A 22,500-nucleotide genomic window follows, 5' to 3' on the forward strand; every position below is an offset into this window, starting at 1 on the left:
ATGCTGTTCTTTGTTGAGATGGCGAAGCAGGAATTCGGATGTTTTAGCGCGAGTCGCTTTTCGTCCGTGTTTTTGCAAAATCTTTGAGTGTTGAGTAAAATGCAGGCGACGCCCGACATCGTTAGTGTTACCGCGGAAATATAAAGTTCTTTTCACAGCTTTTATTAGTCTGGGATGAGCTGTAGCTTAGGCAGGCGTGTAGATAGCTTAAGCTCCGCCCCCTCATCCATTCATCCAAAGAGTTTTAAAAGTTAAACCTGCAGAGATTTTTTTTTTTTTGTCACTTCTCCTTTCTGTATGAGTAAATCAGAGCCATCTCTGTACACAGTTCTATCTTATATAACACTGGATCACGTCGCGTGTCAGCGGCGTTACCTCGACCAATAAGACGGCAGTATCGAAATTAAATATTAAAAACAGTTTTTTCCTTTTCTTTCCAGAATCTTTCAGTCCATGCGTTGGTGTTACTGCGAAAATAGAAAACCTCCTCAGCCAATCAGGGAGCAGGACCAAGAGCCGGCCAATTAAAACGTTTGTTTAGAAGGACGGTCCTTTTTCCTCATCTCGATGCCCTCCTTGCTAGCATTGTAAAGATTTTAAAACGTTTTTACAGTATCCTGATGTTACACTATCCCAAGTCATCTGTGTTACCGTAGAAACGAAAGTCTCCTCGACCAATAAGACGGCAGTATCGAGAGCTAGCCAAAAGACTGTTCATGTTTTGTTGACGCGCTCTGTTTGTGCTAGCAAAAAAAAAAATTAGTAAATCCATGTTTTTAGCGTACACTAGCGGAAAAGTGTCATTATTGTGACCGTTGAGATGAGCCATGGAAATCCTCCTGACCAATCAGACGCAGATCCCGAGAGCCAGCCAATGAGAGAGAGCGCTGGAATATCCAGGATGAAAATCTAGTTTTGGAAGTGTATTAAACTCCGCCTCTCTTCTTGTACAGGAAGCCCCGCCCACTTTATGTCCACGAATCCAAACACAATGTTTGTATGTGTTAGGAGTTTATATTCATGTCTTTTTTTTTTTTTTTTTTTTTTTGCATTTTGAAACCTTCTTAAGCCCCGCCCCTTTCAGTATGGAAAACCCCGCCCCATATCCATATCATATCCATCCCTCTGTCATCTCCCCAAATCGGCGCTGTGGCGCTCGTCCTCCTCGTCCCCGTCCACCTCCACGTCTTCCTGCATGATTCTCGTCCTCGCTCTCGCCCACTTGTTTAGTCCCCGCCTCCTGTACTGTGGCCCCGCCCCCTTCCCTCTCAGAGCGTGGTGTAGATGTAAACGAAGACGATGACGAAGAGGTTGAGGAACGTGCCGATGATGCCCAGCAGGGCCAGGATGGACTCCTCCCTCTCCTCCTTGGCTTCCTCAATGCTGATGGCTGTTGTGCCCATCCTGAACGCTGCTTATCTGTGGAGAGAGAGAGAGAGAGAGAGAGAGAGAGAGAGAGAGAGAGAGAGAATGAGTGATGAGGAATGAGAGAGAGAGCGATGGAGAGAGAGTGAATAGGAGGAGACATGATATGAGAGAGCGCAGGCGGACAATGGAGAGGAATTTGCTAGCTGCTGTTTTGAAGGCAGTATCCCATCGCTGCTCTCCTCCCTGTATCCCTCTCTCCCTCTATCTCTCCATCCTTCTTTCCTTTTTCTCCTTTCTTTCTTTCTTTCTTTCTTTTTTCTCTATCTTCTCCCATCTCCCTCTTTCTATCTCTCTCACATTTTGGTGGTCCGGGAGACTGAAAATGTTACTGTTGCTCTGAAAACGGCGCGACGGATCGACTAGCGAGAGGAAAGAGGTGTCACTACACACACACACACACACACACACACACACACACACACACACACAGATGCTAATCACTCAGCTGTGGAGGAATGGGGAAACAAAAGAGGGAGGCTTCAGTGATGGGGTACCCCCTCTGAAAACACACACACACACACACACACTCTCATGGAATGATTTTACTTTAGGATAAATCGCTCGTCTTTTCCGCTCTCTCTCTCTCTCTCTCTCTCTCTCTCTCTCTCTCTCTCTCTCTGTTTTACTCTATGTCTCTTGCTCTTTGTCTCCCTCGAGGTTTTTCCTTGAACATATGCCTGATGGATGTGAAGGAAAACAAACACACGCACACACACACACACACACACACACACACATGCATCTATGGAATGAGAAAGAGGTGATGAATGTAAGGGATGGATGGATGGATGGATAGATAGATGAAAAATATCGGAGCGTCTTACCCTTCGGCGTGCGAGGCGAGCCGGAGAAGGCAACATGCTCCACATGCTCCCTGCATCAGGACCGGAGAAACAGAAACGACACACGGATGGAGAGAGAGCGAAAGAGAGAGAGAAATAGAGTGTCTACAGCTGCATCTCCTTGCTTGTGTGTGTGTGTGTGTGTGTGTGTGAGAGAGAGAAGAGTGAATGTGTGTTACGCAGCGCAGACAGCACTCTCAGTCCCCAGCGTCCCTCCCCTCTCTCCCTCTCTCCCTTTCTCCCTCTCTCTCTCTCTCCCTCTCTCCCCTTTCCCTCCTTCTCTCACTCGTTTTTCCTCTTTCCCTTGCTCCGTGTCAGTATTCCAGTCTCGTTGCAGTGTTTGTTTCGTGCGAGTCGGACCACGATTCGTTCTCCAGCCCGCTAGCAGCCACGCACACCTCGGAGAAATCCTCTCCTCCCTCCCTCTCTCTCTCTCTCTCTCTCTCTCTCTCTCTCTCTCGCTCTCTCTCTCTCTCTCTCTCGCTCTCTCTCTCTCTCTCGCTCTCTCTCTCTGCCTCACACACACATACACGCTCACTTGCTCCTCCTGTCTCAGACTAACCTCTTAGCAGCTCAAAATGAGCAACACACACACACACACACACACAGTGACAAGTCTGACTAATGAAAGCTAATAAATTTCTCTCTACTTTTACTACAATTTGCCTCATTTGTTCCCTCTTTTCATTTCCTTTCCTTTTTCAATCTTTTCCTGTCTCTCTTTCCCACTTCTTCTCCCATCTTTCTTCTCACCTCTTTCTCTTTTACATTCCTTTTCTTGTTTTTCTTTTCTTTCTGTGTTTCTTCCCTTTCCTTTCCTTTTTTTTGTTTCTTTTCAGTTTAGTTCCATTTCTTTCCTTTTTCTTTTCCTTCTTTATTCTGTCTCTATCAATCTCAATATTTGACATTTCTCTTTTCCTTTCTCTTCATTTTTATTCCTTTCCTTACATTTTCTTATATTTCCTTTTCTTACCTTTCCTTTATTTTCCTTTCCTTTCAGTTCCTTTGCTTTCCTTTCTAATTCTATCTCTCTATCCATTTCTCTTTCCCATTTTGCCTTTCACTTCTGTTCTATTTCTTTTCTTTTCTTTTCTGTTTGTTTACTTTTCTCTCTCATTCTCTCAATTTCTTCCTTTTTTCACTTTTTGTTCCCTTCTCATCCTTTTCCTTTCCTTACCTGTCCTCTCTCTCATTCTCTGTCCATCTCTTTCCTTCTTTTCCTTCCTTTTCTTTCTTCTCCCTCTTGCTGTCTCTTCTGCATTCATCTCTCTCCATATCCCTCACATTTCTTTCCCTCCTTTCCCTCTTTCGTGTTCTCCTCCAGAACAGTAATATTCGGCGCTCGCGAGTGTCACCTGTTCTCAGTTTTCCACCATCCAGAAAAACTGAGGGTTTTTACAGGCTCCGCCCACTTTCTCTAACCGAGCACGCTCACTGTATGTCGGGGAATCTCCCTGCTGTTGGCATTAATGAACGAGGGACAGAGGAAGATAGGCGGATTCTTTATCGTAGAGAGAGAGAGAGAGAGAGAGAGAGATGAAAGGAGAGGAGTAGGGGTGTGAGAAATGATTAGCCCCTCCTCTTTTCCACACTGAGCGCGCTCAGTCTCTGTCACAGAACGGCATAACTCATTTTCTCCCCATGTCTAATTCAAGAAGTCGTTCTCTTTCTCCATCTCTCTCTCTCTCTCTCTCTCTCTCTCTCTCTCACACACACACACACGCACACACACACACACACGCACACACACACACTCGGCGTGGTGTTTTATCGTGTGTGTAGGGGTATTAACGGATGCTAAACACTGCCTCTGTACTATCACACTCCATTTATTCAGCTTTACTTCATAAAGCTGTTCCACACCATGACCACAACCTCCCACTTCCACTGTGTGTGTGTGTGTGTGTGTGTGTGTGTGTGTGTGTGTGGTAGGACACTAACTCGGTCACTCCCTTCTTTAATTTTCCCCTCTGTTCACTCGTCAGGTATTACGGCTGTATTCACTGTTTAATTGCTTACAGTACAGAAGGACGCACGCGTTTATTTTCCGGTCGTTTTCGGAATGCGAGTTAATTCCTGGAGTTTAATTCCGACTTTAACTTCCTGTTGTGTTTGTGTCCTCGACTAAACCTGAAGTTCAAAATTAAAAGCTCTTTAAAGTGTTTCATTCTGCACTCTGATTGGTCAGAAGGTGTTGATTAATTCTCTAGAACAGCAGCTCTGACAGTAGCGCAGGTTTATATTAATGCGCTCCCTCTAATACGTTATCGTTTCTATAGCAACAGCTCAGTCACAGGGACTCGTACATGTAAACGGATTAAAAACCCTGTCATCATTAATACTGTAAAGTTTTCTGTAAGGAGATGTTTATTTAAGATTTAATGGAAGGAGTCTCCAGTGTCAGCGCTTTGTAACAGTTAGAGATAGTCCTGGGTTCAGATGGACTTGGGATTGGATAGACCTGGGTTTGGGTAGTCCTGATTTTGCATAGGCTTGGTTTTGGATAGTTTTGAGGCTAGATTTTGGATCAGATAGTCCTGGGTTCAGATGATCTTGGAATCAGGTAGTCCTGGTTTTATATACTCCTGGATTTGGAGAGGCTTAGGATCGGATAGACTTGGGATTGGGTAGTCCTGGTTTTGTATAGACTTGTGTTCAGATAGTCCTGGTTTCAGGCTGGTCCTGGTTTAAAATAGTCCTGGTTTCGGGATGGTCCTGGTTTCAGGATGGTCCTGGTTTAAGATGGTTCTGGTTTAAAATAGTCCTGGTTTCAAGTTGGTCCTGGTTTCGGGATGGTCCTGGTTTAAGATGGTCCTGGTTTAAAATAGTCCTGGTTTCAAGTTGGTCCTGGTTTCGGGATGGTCCTGGTTTCAAGTTGGTCCTGGTGTCAGGATGGTCCTGGTTTAAAATAGTCCTGGTTTCGGGATGGTCCTGGTTTCAGGATGGTCCTGGTTTAAGATGGTCCTGGTTTCAGGATAGTCCTGGTTTAAGATGGTCCTGGTTTCAGGATAGTCCTGGTTTAAGATGGTCCTGGTTTCAGGTTGGTCCTGGTCTAAGATGGTCCTGGTTTCAGGATAGTCCTGGTTTGAGATGGTCCTGGTTTCAGGTTGGTCCTGGTTTAAGATGGTCCTGGTTTCAGGTTGGTCCTGGTTTAAGATAGTCCTGGTTTCGGAGACACTCTATAAGTGATCGTGCTAATAATATTGTGCTTGTTGACCATCACGGTGTAATAATTAACGCGTCTGTGATCTTTATTCTCCGAGCGCGTGTTCAGCACTGACGCAGGTCTGCAGGTGAGATGGAGAGCTGATGTTTCTTTACCCTCGGTGTGGATAATTTTACGTTTTTTCCTTTGATTCATTCATCGAAGGTATTGCGCTTATTTAGACGCATAGCCTTTGATTCTGACAGAAATGTTGTTTGTGGTGTAGTAAAGTGGCAGCAGGAGGCGGCCGTGTTGAGTCCTGTAGCTGTTTTGATGAGTGTGTGTGTGTGAGCCCGAGTGTGATGATGATGTGTGTGTGTGTGGATAAAAACCCAGCAGCAGCAGCAGCAGGTCCGTCCTCCTCGTACACACACCGCGTATAAAAGCGTGTGTAATAAATAAAGTGCGTGTCCCATTGTTAACCCCCCAAACACCATCAATTATTTATTGTTTCAATCTGCAGTTTCTGGACCCCAGGGACAAATTACACCAGGTCTCTAACACACACACACACACACACACACACACATATATATGGATAGAGAGAGAGAGAGAGACACACACACACACACACACATATAGATAGATAGAGAGAGAGAGACACACACACACACACATAGAGAGAGACACACACATATAGAGAGAGAGAGAGAGAGACACACATATAGATAGATATAGAGAGAGACACACACACTTATACAGTGTATATAAATATGTGTCTCTCTCTCTCTCTCTTGTATTTCTCTTTGATTTCTTCTCTTTTTTGTCTGCCTGTCTTTCTGTCTCTTTCTCTCTCTCTCTCCCTGCATGTCTTTGTCTTCTTGTGTCTCTCTCTCTCGCTGTCGTTCTTCCTCTCTTTCTCTCTCTCAGTGCCTGTCTTTCTCTCTTTCTTTCTCTCTCTTGCTGTCGTTCTTCCTCTCTTTCTGTCTCTCTCGCTGTCGTTCTTCTTCTCTTTCTCTCTCTCACTGCCTGTCTTTCTCTCTTTCTTTCTCTCTCTTGCTGTCGTTCTTCCTCTCTTTCTCTCTCTCACTGCCTGTCTTCCTCTCTTTCTCTCTCTCACGGCCTGTCTTCTTCTCTTTCTCTCTCTCACGGCCTGTCTTCCTCTCTTTCTCTCTCTCTCGCTGTCGTTCTTCCTCTCTTTCTCTCTCTCTCGCTGTCGTTCTTCCTCTTTCTCTCTCTCACGGCCTGTCTTCCTCTCTTTCTCTCTCTCTCGCTGTCGTTCTTCCTCTCTTTCTCTCTCTCTCGCTGTCGTTCTTCCTCTTTCTCTCTCTCACGGCCTGTCTTCCTCTCTTTCTCTCTCTCGCTGTCGTTCTTTTTCTCTTTCTCTCTCGCTGTCATTCTTCCTCTTTCTCTTTCTCACTGCCTGTCTTCCTCTCTCTCTCTCTCTCTCACTGTCTTTCTGTCCCACTCCCCCCCCCGTCTAGCAGGCTGTCATGGTTAATTATGACCTATTGTGCGAATAAGAGAGAGGATAGGAGAGAGAGAGAGAGAGAGAGAGAGAGAGAGAGCGAGGGATGAATTCCCACCTCTCTTTGTGGAAAGTGTGTGTCGAGCTGAATGGAGGATGCAGTAAAGTCATTAACGTGAGCGTGTGCAGGACGGTGACGGGGTTTTCCAGGATTTCCTCAGCGTTATCATCCTGTAGTGGATTTCACCTGCAGACCTCTAGAAAGCCGTTATTGTTCTAACGGTGCGTTCTGATTGGCCGAGCCTGCGTCTCATACTGGCGCTGAAAAGAAAAATGTGACACTTGTGACTCTTTCTATAAATGTTAAATAAACGTCTTCTTACCCTGGAGAAAACGTTTTCACGCTTTTCACACTGTAGCGTGTGATTTCCGTGTGTAACTGTGTGTTTATCTGTACGAGTGCGCTGAACTTTATTACCGTGTTGAGCACAGGATCAGTTACACCGCGTTCAGAGTCCACTCATCGTGTTCGCTAGAATATTCCACACAAAAGCTCTGAGCGGGACCCAGATCTTTCCCATCGATGTTCCTGACGATGTTCCTGACGATGTTCCTGACGATGTTCCTGTTTCGTCTCATTTCCACTTAACCGGAACTTAATCTCTCTTCTTGTGAGCGCGTCAAACTCTCACATTCTGTCCATCTGAGTTCCTTTAAAACACATTCAGTCATTTAAATCCCATCTTCAGTCACTTTTTCATCGTGATTGTGTGCGCGCGGGTGTGTGCGCGCGGGTGTGTGCGCGCGGGTGTGTGCGCGCGGGTGTGTGTGCGCGCGGGTGTGTGCGCGTGCGGGTGTGTGTGCATGTTCTCCTCTGAGACACAGCAGTGTTAAAAGCAGATGTACTTCATGCTTTATCTCTCCTTCTACTGCATTATTGATACAACAGTTTGAGCAGTCTCTCTCTCTCTCTCTCTCTCTGTATCTGTCTGTCTCTCTCTCTCTCTCTCTCTCTGTATCTGTCTGTCTCTCTCTCTGTCTCTCTCTCTCTCTCTCTCTCTCTCTCTCTGTATCTGTCTGTCTCTCTCTCACTGTCTCTCTCTCTGTATCTGTCTGTCTCTCTCTCTGTCTCTGTCTCTCTCTCTCTCTCTCTCTCTCTCTCTGTATCTGTCTGTCTCTCTCTCTGTCTCTCTCTCTCTCTCTCTCTCTGTATCTGTCTGTCTCTCTCTCTGTCTCTCTCTCTCTCTCTCTCTCTCTCTCTCTCTGTATCTGTCTGTCTCTCTCTCACTGTCTCTCTCTCTGTATCTGTCTGTCTCTCTCTCACTGTCTCTCTCTCTGTATCTCTCTCTCTCTCTCTCTCTCTCTCTCTCTGTATCTGTCTGTCTCTCTCTCTCTCTCTCTCTCTCTCTCTCTCTCTCTCTCTGTCTCACTTTCTCTCTCTCACTGTCTCTCTCTCTCTCACTGTCTCTCTGTCTGTCTCTCTCTCTCACTGTCTCTCTCTCTCACTGTCTCTCTCTCTGTATCTGTCTGTCTCTCTGTATCTGTCTGTCTCTCTCTCTCTCTCTCTGTCTGTCTCTCGCTCTTTAAATCCAGAATTTAGAAAATCAGGTAACAGTTTAATAAATGTCAATAAATCTGTCCATCTGTCTCTCTCTCCATCTCTGTCTGTCTGTTGCTTTCTCTGTCTCTCTCTTCTTGTCTGTCCTTTCATCTGTCTGTGTGTCTCTCTCTCTCTATCTGTTGCTCTCTCCATCTGTCTGTCTCTGTCTTGCTTTGTCTCTCTCCCTCCCTCTCTCTCTCTCCCTGTTACTCCACATAAGGTTATTAGAGAAGTGTGATGTGTTATTAGAGCGATATTTCTGTCTCTCCTCATCGTCCTGTCCTAAAAGCTTCAGTTGCGAACTCGTCCCAGAAACACACACAAGGTCACACACACACACACACACACACACACACACACACACACACTGTCTTCGCCTGTGCGTCCTCAGTGCTCACACTAACATTATTTATCGTCCAGCTGATCGCACACCACTCACAACGTCTGATTAAAGAGAGGACTTTGTGTGTGAGTGTGTGTGAGTGTGTGTGTGTGTGTGTGTGTGTGTGCAGTAAATCAGTGTCTGGATGGAAGAGATGGAAAAGAGGAGGAGGAATGTGAGGAGAATTCACAACACACACTGACTTTGAAGGGAGAGGAAACACGGAGCCAAACCCCTCCATCCCCACCCCAACACACACACACACACACACACACACACATGTATACACACTCTTTATTTACACTGTGTCTGTCTTTTGTCCTCCATCACACGATCTGTCTTTCGTTTTTCACGCTGAGAACAGAAATGTCAATTTTATTTCCAAAAATTGTTTGAAGCAAGAAATGCAGAGGTTTTTAATCACAAATACAGTTCACTCAAGTTTTTTTTTACTTTTTAATTTTTTTATTAAAATATCTGTAATAAGAATGAAATAAGTATTAATTATTTATAATTTTTTTAAATTCCATTAAATTACCTGCTGTGATGTAAAACAGCTTTATGCAGATGTGTGTGTGTCTGTCTGCTCGGAGAGTAACGGTAAACGGGAGTGAGTTTGTAATTAATGCACATTTTATTGGCATCGCTACTGAAGCAACAGCCAGTTGGCTGGAAGAAGTGTGTGTGTGAGAGAGAGAGAAAGAGAGATTGTGTGTGAGAGAGAAATTGTGTGAGTGTGTGTGTTTATGATTGTGTGTATGAGAGAGAGAGAATGTGTGTGTGATTTTGTGTGTAAAGGAAAAATTGTGTATGAGATTGTGTGTGAGAGGGAGTGTGTGTGTGTGTATGTGTGAGAGAGAGAGAGAGAGAGAAATTGCGTGAGAGAGAGAGTGAACGTGTGTGTGTATGTGATTGTGTGAGAGAGAGAGAGAAATTGTGAGATTGTGTGTGTGTGTGTGTGTGAGATTGTGTGTGTGAGGGAGTGTGTGTGTGTGTGTGTATGTGTGAGAGAGAGAGAGAGAGAAATTGTGAGATTGTGTGTGTGAGATTGTGTGTGTGAGATTGTGTGTGTGTGAGAGAGAGCGCGCACACGTGCGTTTGTCCTTCAAATAATATCAGGCTAATTCGAGTGTAGATGGAGTGATGAAGGATAGACAGATACTTGATTAGATAAGTAGACACATGGATGGACAGACAGATGGAGGGAAGGAGGGAGAGATATAGAGAAAAATTAAATATCGATACACAGACACTATAAATACTTATTGTCGGAGGGATAGACAGATGGGCAGAGGGTTGAATGGTTAGACAAACAGATGTATAGATGGATGAGGAGATGGACAGATAGAGGGAAGGAGAGATACATCATTGGATAGTTGGACAGAGTGAGGGATAGTTAGGGATAGACAGACACTTTATATAGAAGTATAGTTTAAGGGATGTGTATTACAGAAATGATTTAACTTTAATCGTCCCCCTCTCTCTCTCTCTCTCTCTCTCTCTCTCTCTCTCTCTCTCTCTCTCTCTCTCAGTGCTGGACATGGCCCGTCACGTCCCTCTGTACCGCGCTCTGTTGGAGCTCCTGCGTGCTCTGTCGTCCTGCTCCTCTCTCGTTCCTCTGCTGCTCCCTCTCTCCACCTCCACCACTGAGGAAGAGGAGGAGGAGGAGCCTAACGCTCAGAGCCACACCTCCGTCAGCACGCTATTGGCCAAGATGAAGACCTGCGTCGACACCTACACCAACCGCCTCAGGTCTGTTTATACAGTGTTCACAAACAATCTGTCTGTCTGCCCATCTGTCTGTCTGCTCAACTGCCCATCTGTCTATCTCCCTTCCTGCCCCTCTGTCTGTCTCCCTTCCTGCCCCTCTGTCTATCTCCCTTCCTGCCCCTCTGTCTCCCTTCCTGCCCCTCTGTCTCCGTTCCTACCCCTCTGTCTCCCTTCCTGCCCCTCTGTCTGTCTCCCTTCCTGCCCCTCTGTCTATCTCCCTTCCTGCCCCTCTGTCTCCCTTCCTGCCCCTCTGTCTCCGTTCCTACCCCTCTGTCTCCCTTCCTGCCCCTCTGTCTGTCTCCCTTCCTGCCCCTCTGTCTGTCTCCGTTCCTACCCCTCTGTCTCCCTTCCTGCCCCTCTGTCTCCGTTCCTGCCCCTCTGTCTCCGTTCCTACCCCTCTGTCTGTCTCCCTTCCTGCCCCTCTGTCTGTCTCCCTTCCTGCCCCTCTGTCTATCTCCCTTCCTGCCCCTCTGTCTCCCTTCCTGCCCCTCTGTCTGTCTCCCTTCCTGCCCCTCTGTCTATCTCCCTTCCTGCCCCTCTGTCTCCCTTCCTGCCCCTCTGTCTGTCTCCCTTCCTGCCCCTCTGTCTATCTCCCTTCCTGCCCCTCTGTCTCCCTTCCTGCCCCTCTGTCTGTCTCCCTTCCTGCCCCTCTGTCTATCTCCCTTCCTACCCCTCTGTCTCCCTTCCTGCCCCTCTGTCTGTCTCTCTTCCTGCCCCTCTGTCTATCAGTCTGTCAGAAGTAACATCCAGTGTGTCTTTTTTCTCTCCATCTCAGGTCAAAGAAAGATAAGAGTAAAGGAGTGATGAAGGCGGAGCCGTCTGATCCGGAGCCTGAAGGTCTGACTCTGCTCGTTCCCGACATCCAGAAAACAGCCGAGATCGTGTACGCTGCTACGACCAGCCTGCGCCAGGCTAATCACGGTAACACACACACACACACACACACACACACACACACACACTTGCATTTACATTTAGATTCACTCATTTGGCTGATGCTTTTTTCCAGAGAGACTTTTGAGGGTTAGAGGGTTGAGTCTGTCTCTCAGTACAGATTTATTTGACACACATAATCCGATTATTCAGACATTAGTCTCATTATTTAAATGTGTTCAGTAATATTCTGGATATTTATAGAGCTTTCTTTATTTATTTCTGAGGTTTTGAGGTTTGGATTAAACTTAGTTCTTACTGAGTTTTATTCATAAGTCAGAAATAAATATAACATCAATCACTGAACCAAAAATGTAAAAATCTAAGCTAACCTTTGGGCCGTACGCAGAGCCGACTTTCAGAACCAAGGTTCCAGGGATCTCCCTTTCCTCCGTGTGCGGATTCTTCAGGCTGATGGATGACTCTGTAGGGTGTGAGGGGAGGGAGGAGCAAAAACGTTTAAACCGTATAATTAGTGCTCCCTCTTTTTAAAAAAACGAGCGTTCTGATTGGCTCCTCCAGCTCCGCATTGACCTCCGTATTCTAACACCGTTAAAAATCCCACACCTCAGCGAGGAATACAGGAAGCCGTCAATATCGTCCGCTGCTTTACGACTCCCGCAGCCCAGGCGCGCTCTTCTCAGCACATCTGTGAGGGAATGTGTGAAACAGGATAAAGGTGTGTGATTGTGCTGCGCCGACACACTTAATTGGACCAGAGATCGTCATTATTCAGCGCGACTCGATAAGCCGTGTAGACGTCGTGTAAAGACGCGCAGGTTGTTCGTCAAGGCGCGGGAGAAATCGGAGAAATCGTTATTGAGGACAAATCCAAGAGCTGGGAATGTAAAATGTGTGATTGTGTCTCTGGTATCACACAGACACACACTTCAGACTATTCAGAGGTTACGTGAGAGTTACGCGTGCAGGGGCGGAGTTTGTCTGAAGCAGAGGCGTGTCTCAGTTACGTGTGATTCTGACCTTGAGCTTGAGCGCGTTTTTCTTGCGTGATGAGTATTAAATCCAGTTCCACTGTCTGACAGTTTAATATCACACTGAAATTAATCGGAGGAGACGCGCCTTAATCAGAGACGTTGTTTATCTCGAGAAGTCATGAATGAAGTTAAAGTTTCTCTAGAAGAGTAGCAGATGAGCGCTAGGTCAGATTATCCTTCACACCATGGACAAGTTTTCTGTACAGCACATCACATCAAATTAACACAAACATTTACGTTATTTTATTAATTCAACAAATCCATTAGAAGCGTAATTAAAAATCTCCTACATCCATAAAGTCCGATCCAGATGTTGTATTATCGATATAAAATAGCATTGAGTTATATCAGTGATAGAATTTTTTTCTGTTAATGTATCTGTCCCTAGAAAATAAATAAATAAATATTTTTTCCTCCCCGACAGAGCGGAAGTTGGCGGAGTGCTCGAGAAAGACGGCAGCGAGACCGAAGCCTCTGTCCAACCTGCGCTCTCTGGAGGAGAAATACGTCGCTGCCATGAAGAAACTGCAGTTCGGTGAGCAATCAATGAGAATTATGTTATAGATTATTATATATAATAAGTGGAAGTAATTATGTATTGATTGTAGAAGTTGTAAAAATTGGACACCGTGTACATTTATTACAGAAGCACACCACTGGTCACGGACACACTTACTCTCTCATGACAATAACTCACCATGACAACTCAATACACGTGATCAGATTCATCAGTTATTTATTAAACTGTATGTGTGAATGTGTGTTTATTTATTTGGGGTTTTTAAGCTTGCAAGCATATCAGGTCCAGATACAAACAACAGAACCTGCCAGAAATTGAGCCATAGTGGTAATTTCTAAGAACTGTGTTCTGATTGGTTACAGTGATGTTAGGGGCGGAAACTATTGTCTGATTGGTTACAGTGACATTAAGGGAGGGAGCTGCGGCCTGATTGGTTACAATATCGTTAAGGGGGGGGAACTGCGGTCTGATTGGTTACAATATCGTTAAGGGCGGGAACTGCGGTCTGATTGGTTGCAACGTGATTAAAGGCAGGAACTGCGTTCTGATTGGTTACAACATGATTAAGGGCGGGAACTGCGTTCTGATTGGCTACGATATCGTTGAGGGCATGAACTGTGGTCTGATTGGCTACGATATTGTTGAGGGCGTGAACTGCGGTCTGATTGGCTACGATATCGTTAAGGGCGGGAACTGTGGTCTGATTGGTTACAATATTGTTAAGGGCGGGAACTGTGGTCTGATTGGTTACAATATTGTTAAGGGCGGGAACTGCGGTCTGATTGGTTACGATATTGTTAAGGGCGGGAACTGCGCTCTGATTGGTTACTATATCGTTAAGGTCGGGAACTGCGCTCTGATTGGTTACTATATTGTTAAGGTCGGGAACTGCGCTCTGATTGGCTACGATATTGTTAAGGGCGGGAACTGTGGTCTGATTGGTTACAATATCGTTAAGGTCGAGAACTGCGGTCTGATTGGTTACAATATCGTTAAGGGGGGGGAACTGCGGTCTGATTGGTTACAGAATTGTTTGGGATGAGAACTGCGGTCTGATTGGTTACTCTGTGTGTCATTAAGAGTGGACACAGTATATCGTATTTGCAGATTATTGCTCCATACTTAAACAGTGCAAAACACTCCAGAGAAAGGAAGAGAAAGAGATGCAGAAAGAGTGAGATGTTGAGAACGAAACAAAGAGACAGAAGAGTGACAAAAGAGGGAGAGAGAGAGAGTGATAGAGATCGTTTCTTCTTTTCATCCCTTCACTCTCCATCTCTCTGTCCACTGATTGACGAGCGGAGTTTCATTCTGCCAGAATCAATTTGACTGAAGTGAGCTGATCTGCACTGGTGTGTGTGCGCGTGTGTGTGTGTGTGTGTGTGTGTAAACAGGTTAGCGCTGGCACACACGCATTCTCACTGTTACACACACACACACACACACACACACACACACACACACACACACACACACAGTGCAGACTCGTGAGGTCAAGGCACAGAAGCCATGCCTCCTTCACTGGGATCAGCAGTACTCAATGTGTGTGAAGCAACACTTTACCATGCTCTGTATGTGTGTGTGTGTGTGTGTGTGTGTGTGTGTGTGTGTGTGTGTGTGTGTGTGTGTGTTTTCTCTACCGTAGACACATTCGAGATGGTGTGTGAGGATGAGGACGGGAAGTTGGTGTTTAAGGTGAACTACCATTACCTGTCTCAGGTGAAGAACGCTAGTGATGCTAACAGCGCAGCACGGGCACGAAGACTCGCCCAGGAGGCTGTCACTCTGTCCACCTCCCTCCCCCTGTCCTCCTCCTCAAGTGTGTTTGTTCGCTGTGATGAGGAACGCCTCGACATCATGAAGGTTTTACACACACACACACACAGTCTCTGTCTCTTGTTGTATTTGACATGTGAGCACTTATCTGTGACTAGCTCTAATCGGACACTATTAACATCAGTGTGTGTAATGGAGTTTCCATCATCGCACCCTGTTAACTCTGCACTGATCACAGAGCTGCTTTCTTACCTTACCTTCTTTCCTTTAGAGCCTTACCCTTCTCTTCTCTTCTCTTCCCTTTGCAGCCTTGCCCTTCTCTTCTCTTCCCTTTGCAGCCTTGCCCTTCTCTTCTCTTCTCTTCTCTTCTCTTCCTTTTCCTTTCCTTTCCTTTCCTTTCCTTTCCCATCCCTTCACTTTGCTTCCCTTCCATTCCCTTCCCTTCCCTTGCCTTGCCTTCCCTTCCCTTCCCTTCCCTTCCCTTCCCTTGCCTTGCCTTCATTTCCATTCCCTTGCCTTCATTTCCCTTCCCTTGCCTTCATTTCCCTTCCCTTGCCTTCCCTTCCATTGCCTTGCCTTGCCTTGCCTTGCCTTCCCTTCCCTTGCCTTCCCTTGCCTTCATTTCCCTTCCCTTGCCTTCATTTCCCTTCCCTTGCCTTCCCTTTCCTTCCCTTCCCTTCCCTTTCCTTCCCTTCCCTTCCCTTCCCTTGCCTTCCCTTCCCTTCCCTTCCCTTCCCTTCCCTTGCCTTGCCTTCCCTTTCCTTTCCTTTCCTTTCCTTTCCTTCCCTTCCCTTCCATTGCCTTGCCTTCACTTCCCTTCCATTCCCTTCCCTTCCCTTCCCTTCCCTTCATTTCCCTTCCCTTCCCTTCCCTTCCCTTCCCTTCCCTTCCATTGCCTTGCCTTGCCTTCCCTTCCCTTCCCTTCCCTTCCCTTCCCTTCCCTTGCCTTCCCTTGCCTCCATTTCCCTTCCCTTGCCTTGCCTTCCCTTCCCTTGCCTTCCCTTGCCTTCATTTCCCTTCCCTTGCCTTCATTTCCCTTCCCTTGCCTTCCCTTGCCTTCATTTCCCTTCCCTTGCCTTCCCTTTCCTTCCCTTCCCTTCCCTTGCCTTGCCTTGCCTTCCCTTTCCTTCCCTTCCCTTCCATTGCCTTGCCTTCACTTCCCTTCCATTCCCTTCCCTTCCCTTCCCTTCCCTTCCCTTCCCTTCATTTCCCTTCCCTTCCCTCCCCTTCCCTTCCATTGCCTTGCCTTGCCTTGCCTTCCCTTCCCTTCCCTTCCCTTCCCTTGCCTTCCCTTGCCTTCATTTCCCTTCCCTTGCCTTGCCTTCCCTTCCATTGCCTTCCTTTCCCTTCCCTTCCCTTCCCTTCCCTTCTATTCCCTTCCCTTCCCTTCCCTTCTCTTCCATTCCCTTGCCTTGCCTTGCCTTCATTTCCCTTTCCTTCCCTTCCCTTCCCTTCCATTGCCTTGCCTTGCCTTGCCTTCTCTTCTCTTCTCTTCTCTTCTCTTCCCTTCCCTTCATTTCCCTTCCCTTCCATTCCATTCCCTTCTCTTCTATTCCCTTGCTTTACCTTGCATTCCCTTCTGTGGCCTCTCTTCCCTTCCCTTTCCTTCCCTTTCTTTTTCCTGCCTTCTCTTCCATTCTCATATGCTGCCTTACATTCCCTTCTCCTGCCTTCTCTTCTCTTCTCTTCTCTTGCATTTCCTTCACTTCCATCCCAATTCCTTCATCTTTTCTGATTATAATTTATAAAACATTAAGAAGTCATTTTCGCTCCCTCATCCTTCGTGAGAAGAACCGCACTTCACTGGTATCATTGCACTTTTATAGCAGCAGTCGCTAATAGCCAGGCACAGCTCTCCTGATTTAATCTGGTGTGTGTGTGTGTGTGTGTGTGTGTGTGTGTGTGGAGCAGCAAAATATTATCTAAACAGTGCTAATGTCTGGATGGTGTGTGTGTGTGTGTGTGTGTGTGTTTTCACTACATCACTGGATACCATTACAGTATCTCATTTCTCTCTCTCTCTCTCTCTCTCTCTCTCTCTCTCTCTCTCTCTCTCTCAGGTGTTGATTACAGGCCCAGCAGACACTCCGTATGCGAATGGCTGCTTTGAGTTTGACGTGTATTTTCCTCAGGATTATCCGAACTCCCCTCCTCTAGTCAACCTGGAGACGACGGGAGGCCACAGTGTGCGCTTCAACCCAAACCTCTACAACGACGGCAAGGTCTGTGTGTCTGTCTGTGTGTCTGTCTGTGTGTCTGTCTGCGTGTCTGTCTGCGTGTCTGTCTGCGTGTCTGTCTGCGTGTCTGTGTGTGTCTGTCTGTCTCTAGATCTTCATATCTGTTGTCTGTGCATCTGTATGTCATTCTGTGTGCTTCTCTGTGCACCTGCATTTCTTTATGCGCGTCTGTCTGTGCCTCTGCGCGTCTGTCTGGGCGTCTTTGCGATTGTCTGTCTATCTATCTGTCTGTCTCTCTGGCTGTTCAAGGTTCTTTATTTGTCACATACATTACATACATGTGATGTGACGTATTAATGAGGTGAAATGTTCTTCCTTAGTGTCTCGTCCCACAGTGCAACAGTGATACGTAATAAAACCGAATATAATAAAAGCTCTGTGAAGTTGGCACCCCATATAAATAAATTGTCACCAAAACTATACCATTTGTTTGTGCTGATTTGTGCTGCAAAAACGAACGTTTGTGCTGGTTTGGCGTTCAAGATATTAAACAATCTTTTTTGGCTGTGTGACGTCACTCTCCACTCCATGTCGTCCAAATCGTATCAAATTGGTGCCGTTCGTTTGTGCCGTTAAAACAAACCCTGTATTTACTTTCCTTCCCGAGATATAACAAGAAGAATTTTGGGAGCGGTGACGTCACTCTCCACCCCATGTCGTTTAAATCACCCCAAACAGGTGACGTTCGTTTGTGCTCGAATTGTGCCAGTTTGTGCCCGTAGAAAGAAACAACATAACTTGTTCTCATCTTTAGACATTAGCTGTGTTTAGACTTCACGCGGCGCTGCGCAGACCGATCGGCGTATACACCAAAGTACCGCGAGAGCATAGTTCTGCGATCTGTACTGCGTAATTCTCCAATCGTTCTCGTGGTACTTTGATGTCATACGCCCATCGGTCTTTCTGACATTCCTCAAAATCTCTGGAGGACACAGATGGTAACGCAAGCTCAAATCCATGACATAAAAGGTCTGTATGTGATGACGTGTATCACTTGTGTGAAAGTGTGTTTAATTACTTAATTAATTACAGACTCTGTCTGTCTCTCTGTCTGTGCGTCTTTGCGATTGTGTATCTGTCTCTCTGTCTGTGTGTCTCTCTCTCTCTGTGTTTGTCTCTCTCTCTCTGTGTCTCTCTCTCTCTGTGTGTCTCTCTCTCTGTGTATCTGTCTCTCTGTCTGTGTGTCTGTGTGTCTCTCTGTGTGTCTCTCTGTGTGTCTCTCTGTCTGTGTGTCTCTCTGTCTGTGTGTCTCTCTGTCTCTCTGTCTGTGTCTCTCTCTGTCTCTGTGTTTGTCTCTGTCTGTGTGTCTCTCTCTCTGTCTGTGTCTCTCTCTCTGTCTGTGTCTCTCTCTCTGTCTCTGTGTTTGTCTCTCTGTCTGTGTGTCTCTCTGTCTCTGTGTCTCTCTCTGTCTCTGTGTCTCTCTCTGTCTCTGTGTGTCTCTCTGTCTGTGTCTCTCTCTCTGTCTGTGTCTCTCTCTCTGTCTGTGTGTCTGTCTGTCTCTGTGTTTGTCTCTCTGTCTGTGTGTCTCTCTGTCTGTGTGTCTCTCTGTCTGTGTGTCTCTCTCTCCGTCTGTGTGTCTGTCTGTCTCTGTGTGTGTCTGTGTCTCTCTGTCTCTGTGTTTGTCTGTCTCTGTGTGTCTGTCACTGTGTGTGTCTGTCTGTCTCTGTCTCTGTGTGTCTGTCTGTCTCTGTGTGTGTCTGTCTCTGTGTGTCTGTCACTGTGTGTGTCTGTGTGTCTCTCTGTCTCTCTGTGTGTCTGTCTCTGTGTGTGTCTGTCTGTCTCTGTCTCTGTGTGTCTGTCTGTCTCTGTGTGTGTCTGTCTGTCTCTGTCTCTGTGTGTCTGTCTGTCTCTGTCTCTGTGTGTCTGTCTGTCTCTGTGTGTGTCTGTCTGTCTCTGTCTCTGTGTGTCTGTCTGTCTCTGTGTGTGTCTGTCTGTCTCTGTCTCTGTGTGTCTGTCTGTCTCTGTGTGTCTGTCTGTCTCTGTGTCTGTCTGTGCATGTGTGTTCCTCTCTCTGTCTTAATGTCTGTTCTGTCTGTTCTGTCTGTGCACCTGTGTGTCTTTTCGTGCGCCTGTCTGTGCATCTTTGTGATTGTCTGTCTGTCTGTGCGTGTTGCTCTGTGTCTCTGTACCTGTCTGTGTGCATCTGCATGACTTTCTCTATCTCTGTGTGTCAGCGTACCTGTCTATTCTGTGTTTCTCTCTGTTGGAAATTTACTACGTTACCTCACCTTTGATTTTTACGTTAAAAGGAATGTCTTGTTGTTTGTTTGTTCTCACACTTTTTTCTCCCTCAGGTGTGTTTAAGTATCCTGAACACGTGGCACGGACGCCCGGAGGAGAAGTGGAACCCGCAAACGTCTAGCTTTTTACAGGTCAGAATGTTTTCCGGTTCTCATTCTCTCTCTCTCTCTCTCTCTCTCTCTCTCTCTCTCTCTCTCTCTCTCTGAGCGTGGACGTTCTCTTGGTGGTCCAAGGATAATTTTAGTCTTTTCTTAATTGATGTTTCTCATTGTTCTCTCTCGTTTCTATGGTTACTGTGTCCTTATACGTTCCATATAAACGACGTAATGGCTATGTGCTAACATGATAAATCATAGCCTTGATTATTAGCTAGTTTATACTTGGTGTCCGTATTTCCCAGTTGCCTAGCAACAGTGTTCTTTCAGCTAACGACTCAAATGATGAGCGAATGCCATGAGAAGGCACAGCTTAAACTGATTTAGTTTTTTAATATATAAATGGCGGATTGGTCATTTCGTGAAGTGTGTGTTTTGTCCAATCAGCAACTTGTACTACAGCAGGCTCCGCCCACAACAATTCCTGGACTTGAAGGAAGTAAAATAAGTTCTGGTCACGCTTGTGGAAGCATGTTAGAAAGACTTGGTCCACACACACACACACACACACACACACACACTTCTCCCTACTCTCTTTTTTCCCACTTTAGCCATCTGTCTCTCACCCACTTTTCTCTCTCTCTCCTTCCTGTCCTGTCTCTCCACTCCCCCTCATTTTATGTCTCTCCTTCTGTATGTGTGTGTTATTGATCTGTGCGCGTGTGTGTGTATGTGTATGTGTGTGCGCGCGTGTGTGTGTGTGTTGTCGTCCTGTCCCCGTGGGTTTGTCCAGTAGTTCATAAAGACGTCTCCATTGATTCTGTTACAATGCTTATAGATCTGTGGACATTCGCCAATAGGACAGCACAAAGAATCAGACAGAGAGAGAGACATTTAAAATGAGACAATCTTTCTATCGCTGTCTGTCTTTCTGTTTGTCTCTTTATGTCTGTTTTTCTGTGTCTCTCTGTCTGTCACTCCATATGTCTATCTCTCATTTCTCTCTCTCTCTCTCTCTCTCTCTCTCTCTTTCTCTCTCTCTCTCTCTCTCTCTCTCTCTCTAAAATGTTCATATTAATTATATTATCTATCTGACTGGGATAGTAACACCCCACAGGTGTTACTTCACCATCATCACCACCACCACCATCGCAAACACCACCGTCACTATCACCATCCTTAACCACCACTCTCATCATCTTCAATCATCACCATCATCACCACTCTCATCATCTTCAATCATCACCATCATCACCACTCTCATCATCTTCAATCATCACCATCATCACCACTCTCATCACCACCACCACCACCACACCATCACCACTCTCATCACCACCACCACCACCACACCATCACCACTCTCATCACCACCACCACCACCACACCATCACCACTCTCATCATCATCATCACCACACCACCACCACACCATCACCACTCTCATCATCATCACCACCACCACCACCACACCATCACCACTCTCATCACCACCACCACCACACCATCACCACTCTCATCACCACCACCACCACACCATCACCACTCTCATCACCACCACCACCACACCATCACCACTCTCATCATCATCATCACCACCACCACCACACCATCACCACTCTCATCATCATCACCACCACCACCACCACACCATCACCACTCTCATCACCACCACCACCACACCATCACCACTCTCATCATCATCATCATCACCACCACCACCACACCATCACCACTCTCATCATCATCACCACCACCACCACCACACCATCACCACTCTCATCACCACCACCACCACCACACCATCACCACTCTCATCATCACCACCACCACCACCACACCATCACCACTCTCATCACCACCACCACCACCACACCATCACCACTCTCATCATCACCACCACCACCACCACACCATCACCACTCTCATCATCACCACCACCACCACACCATCACCACTCTCATCATCATCACCACCACACCATCACCACTCTCATCATCATCACCACCACACCATCACCACTCTCATCACCATCACCACTCTCATCATCACCACCACCACACCATCACCACTCTCATCATCATCACCACCACCACCACACCATCACCACTCTCATCATCACCACCACCACACCATCACCACTCTCATCATCATCACCACCACCACCACACCATCACCACTCTCATCATCACCACCACCACCACCACACCATCACCACTCTCATCATCATCACCACCACCACCACACCATCACCACTCTCATCATCATCACCACCACCACACCATCACCACTCTCATCATCATCACCACCACCACCACACCATCACCACTCTCATCATCACCACCACCACCACACCATCACCACTCTCATCATCACCACCACCACCACACCATCACCACTCTCATCATCATCACCACCACCACCACACCATCACCACTCTCATCATCATCACCACCACCACCACACCATCACCACTCTCATCATCACCACCACCACCACACCATCACCACTCTCATCATCATCACCACCACCACCACACCATCACCACTCTCATCATCATCACCACCACCACCACACCATCACCACTCTCATCATCATCACCACCACCACACCATCACCACTATCATCATCATCACCACACCATCACCACTCTCATCATCACCACCACACCATCACCACTCTCATCATCACCACCACACCATCACCACTCTCATCATCATCACCACACCATCACCACTCTCATCATCACCACCACACCATCACCACTCTCATCATCATCACCACCACCACACCATCACCACTCTCATCACCACCACCACACCATCACCACTCTCATCATCACCATCACCACCACACCATCACCACTATCATCACCACTATCATCATCTTCAATCATCTCCATCACTGTCACCACTATCATCATCATCATCATCATCATCTTTATCACCATCATGATCATCAAAGATATTTAACTTGTAAAATTTCTCAGCGTATTTCTGAAGATGAAGTTCAGCAGTGTGTGTGTTACAGACTTTCTGCCAGGCGCCGTTTCTTTATTTTAGTTTCACA

The 22,500-nt window shown here is 46.5% G+C and overlaps 1 protein-coding gene across 9 annotated transcripts in view; it reads left to right on the forward strand.

Annotated features, from left to right (window-relative positions):
* birc6 (baculoviral IAP repeat containing 6) overlaps window positions 1-22,500 on the forward strand; it is a 120,920-nt gene that overhangs the window by 90,624 nt on the left and 7,796 nt on the right. For all 9 annotated transcript variants that reach the window (XM_053237756.1, XM_053237759.1, XM_053237762.1 and 6 more), the window contains exons 66-71: window positions 10,398-10,617; window positions 11,411-11,556; window positions 12,988-13,098; window positions 14,729-14,946; window positions 16,920-17,081; window positions 19,391-19,468. In XM_053237756.1, coding sequence (XP_053093731.1) covers window positions 10,398-10,617; window positions 11,411-11,556; window positions 12,988-13,098; window positions 14,729-14,946; window positions 16,920-17,081; window positions 19,391-19,468 — 935 coding nt within the window. The remainder of the gene's footprint in view (window positions 1-10,397; window positions 10,618-11,410; window positions 11,557-12,987; window positions 13,099-14,728; window positions 14,947-16,919; window positions 17,082-19,390; window positions 19,469-22,500) is intronic.

The sequence above is a fragment of the Pangasianodon hypophthalmus genome, chromosome 10 (genome assembly GCF_027358585.1).
Source record: "Pangasianodon hypophthalmus isolate fPanHyp1 chromosome 10, fPanHyp1.pri, whole genome shotgun sequence".
In the NCBI taxonomy this organism is placed as follows: Eukaryota; Metazoa; Chordata; class Actinopteri; order Siluriformes; family Pangasiidae; genus Pangasianodon; species Pangasianodon hypophthalmus.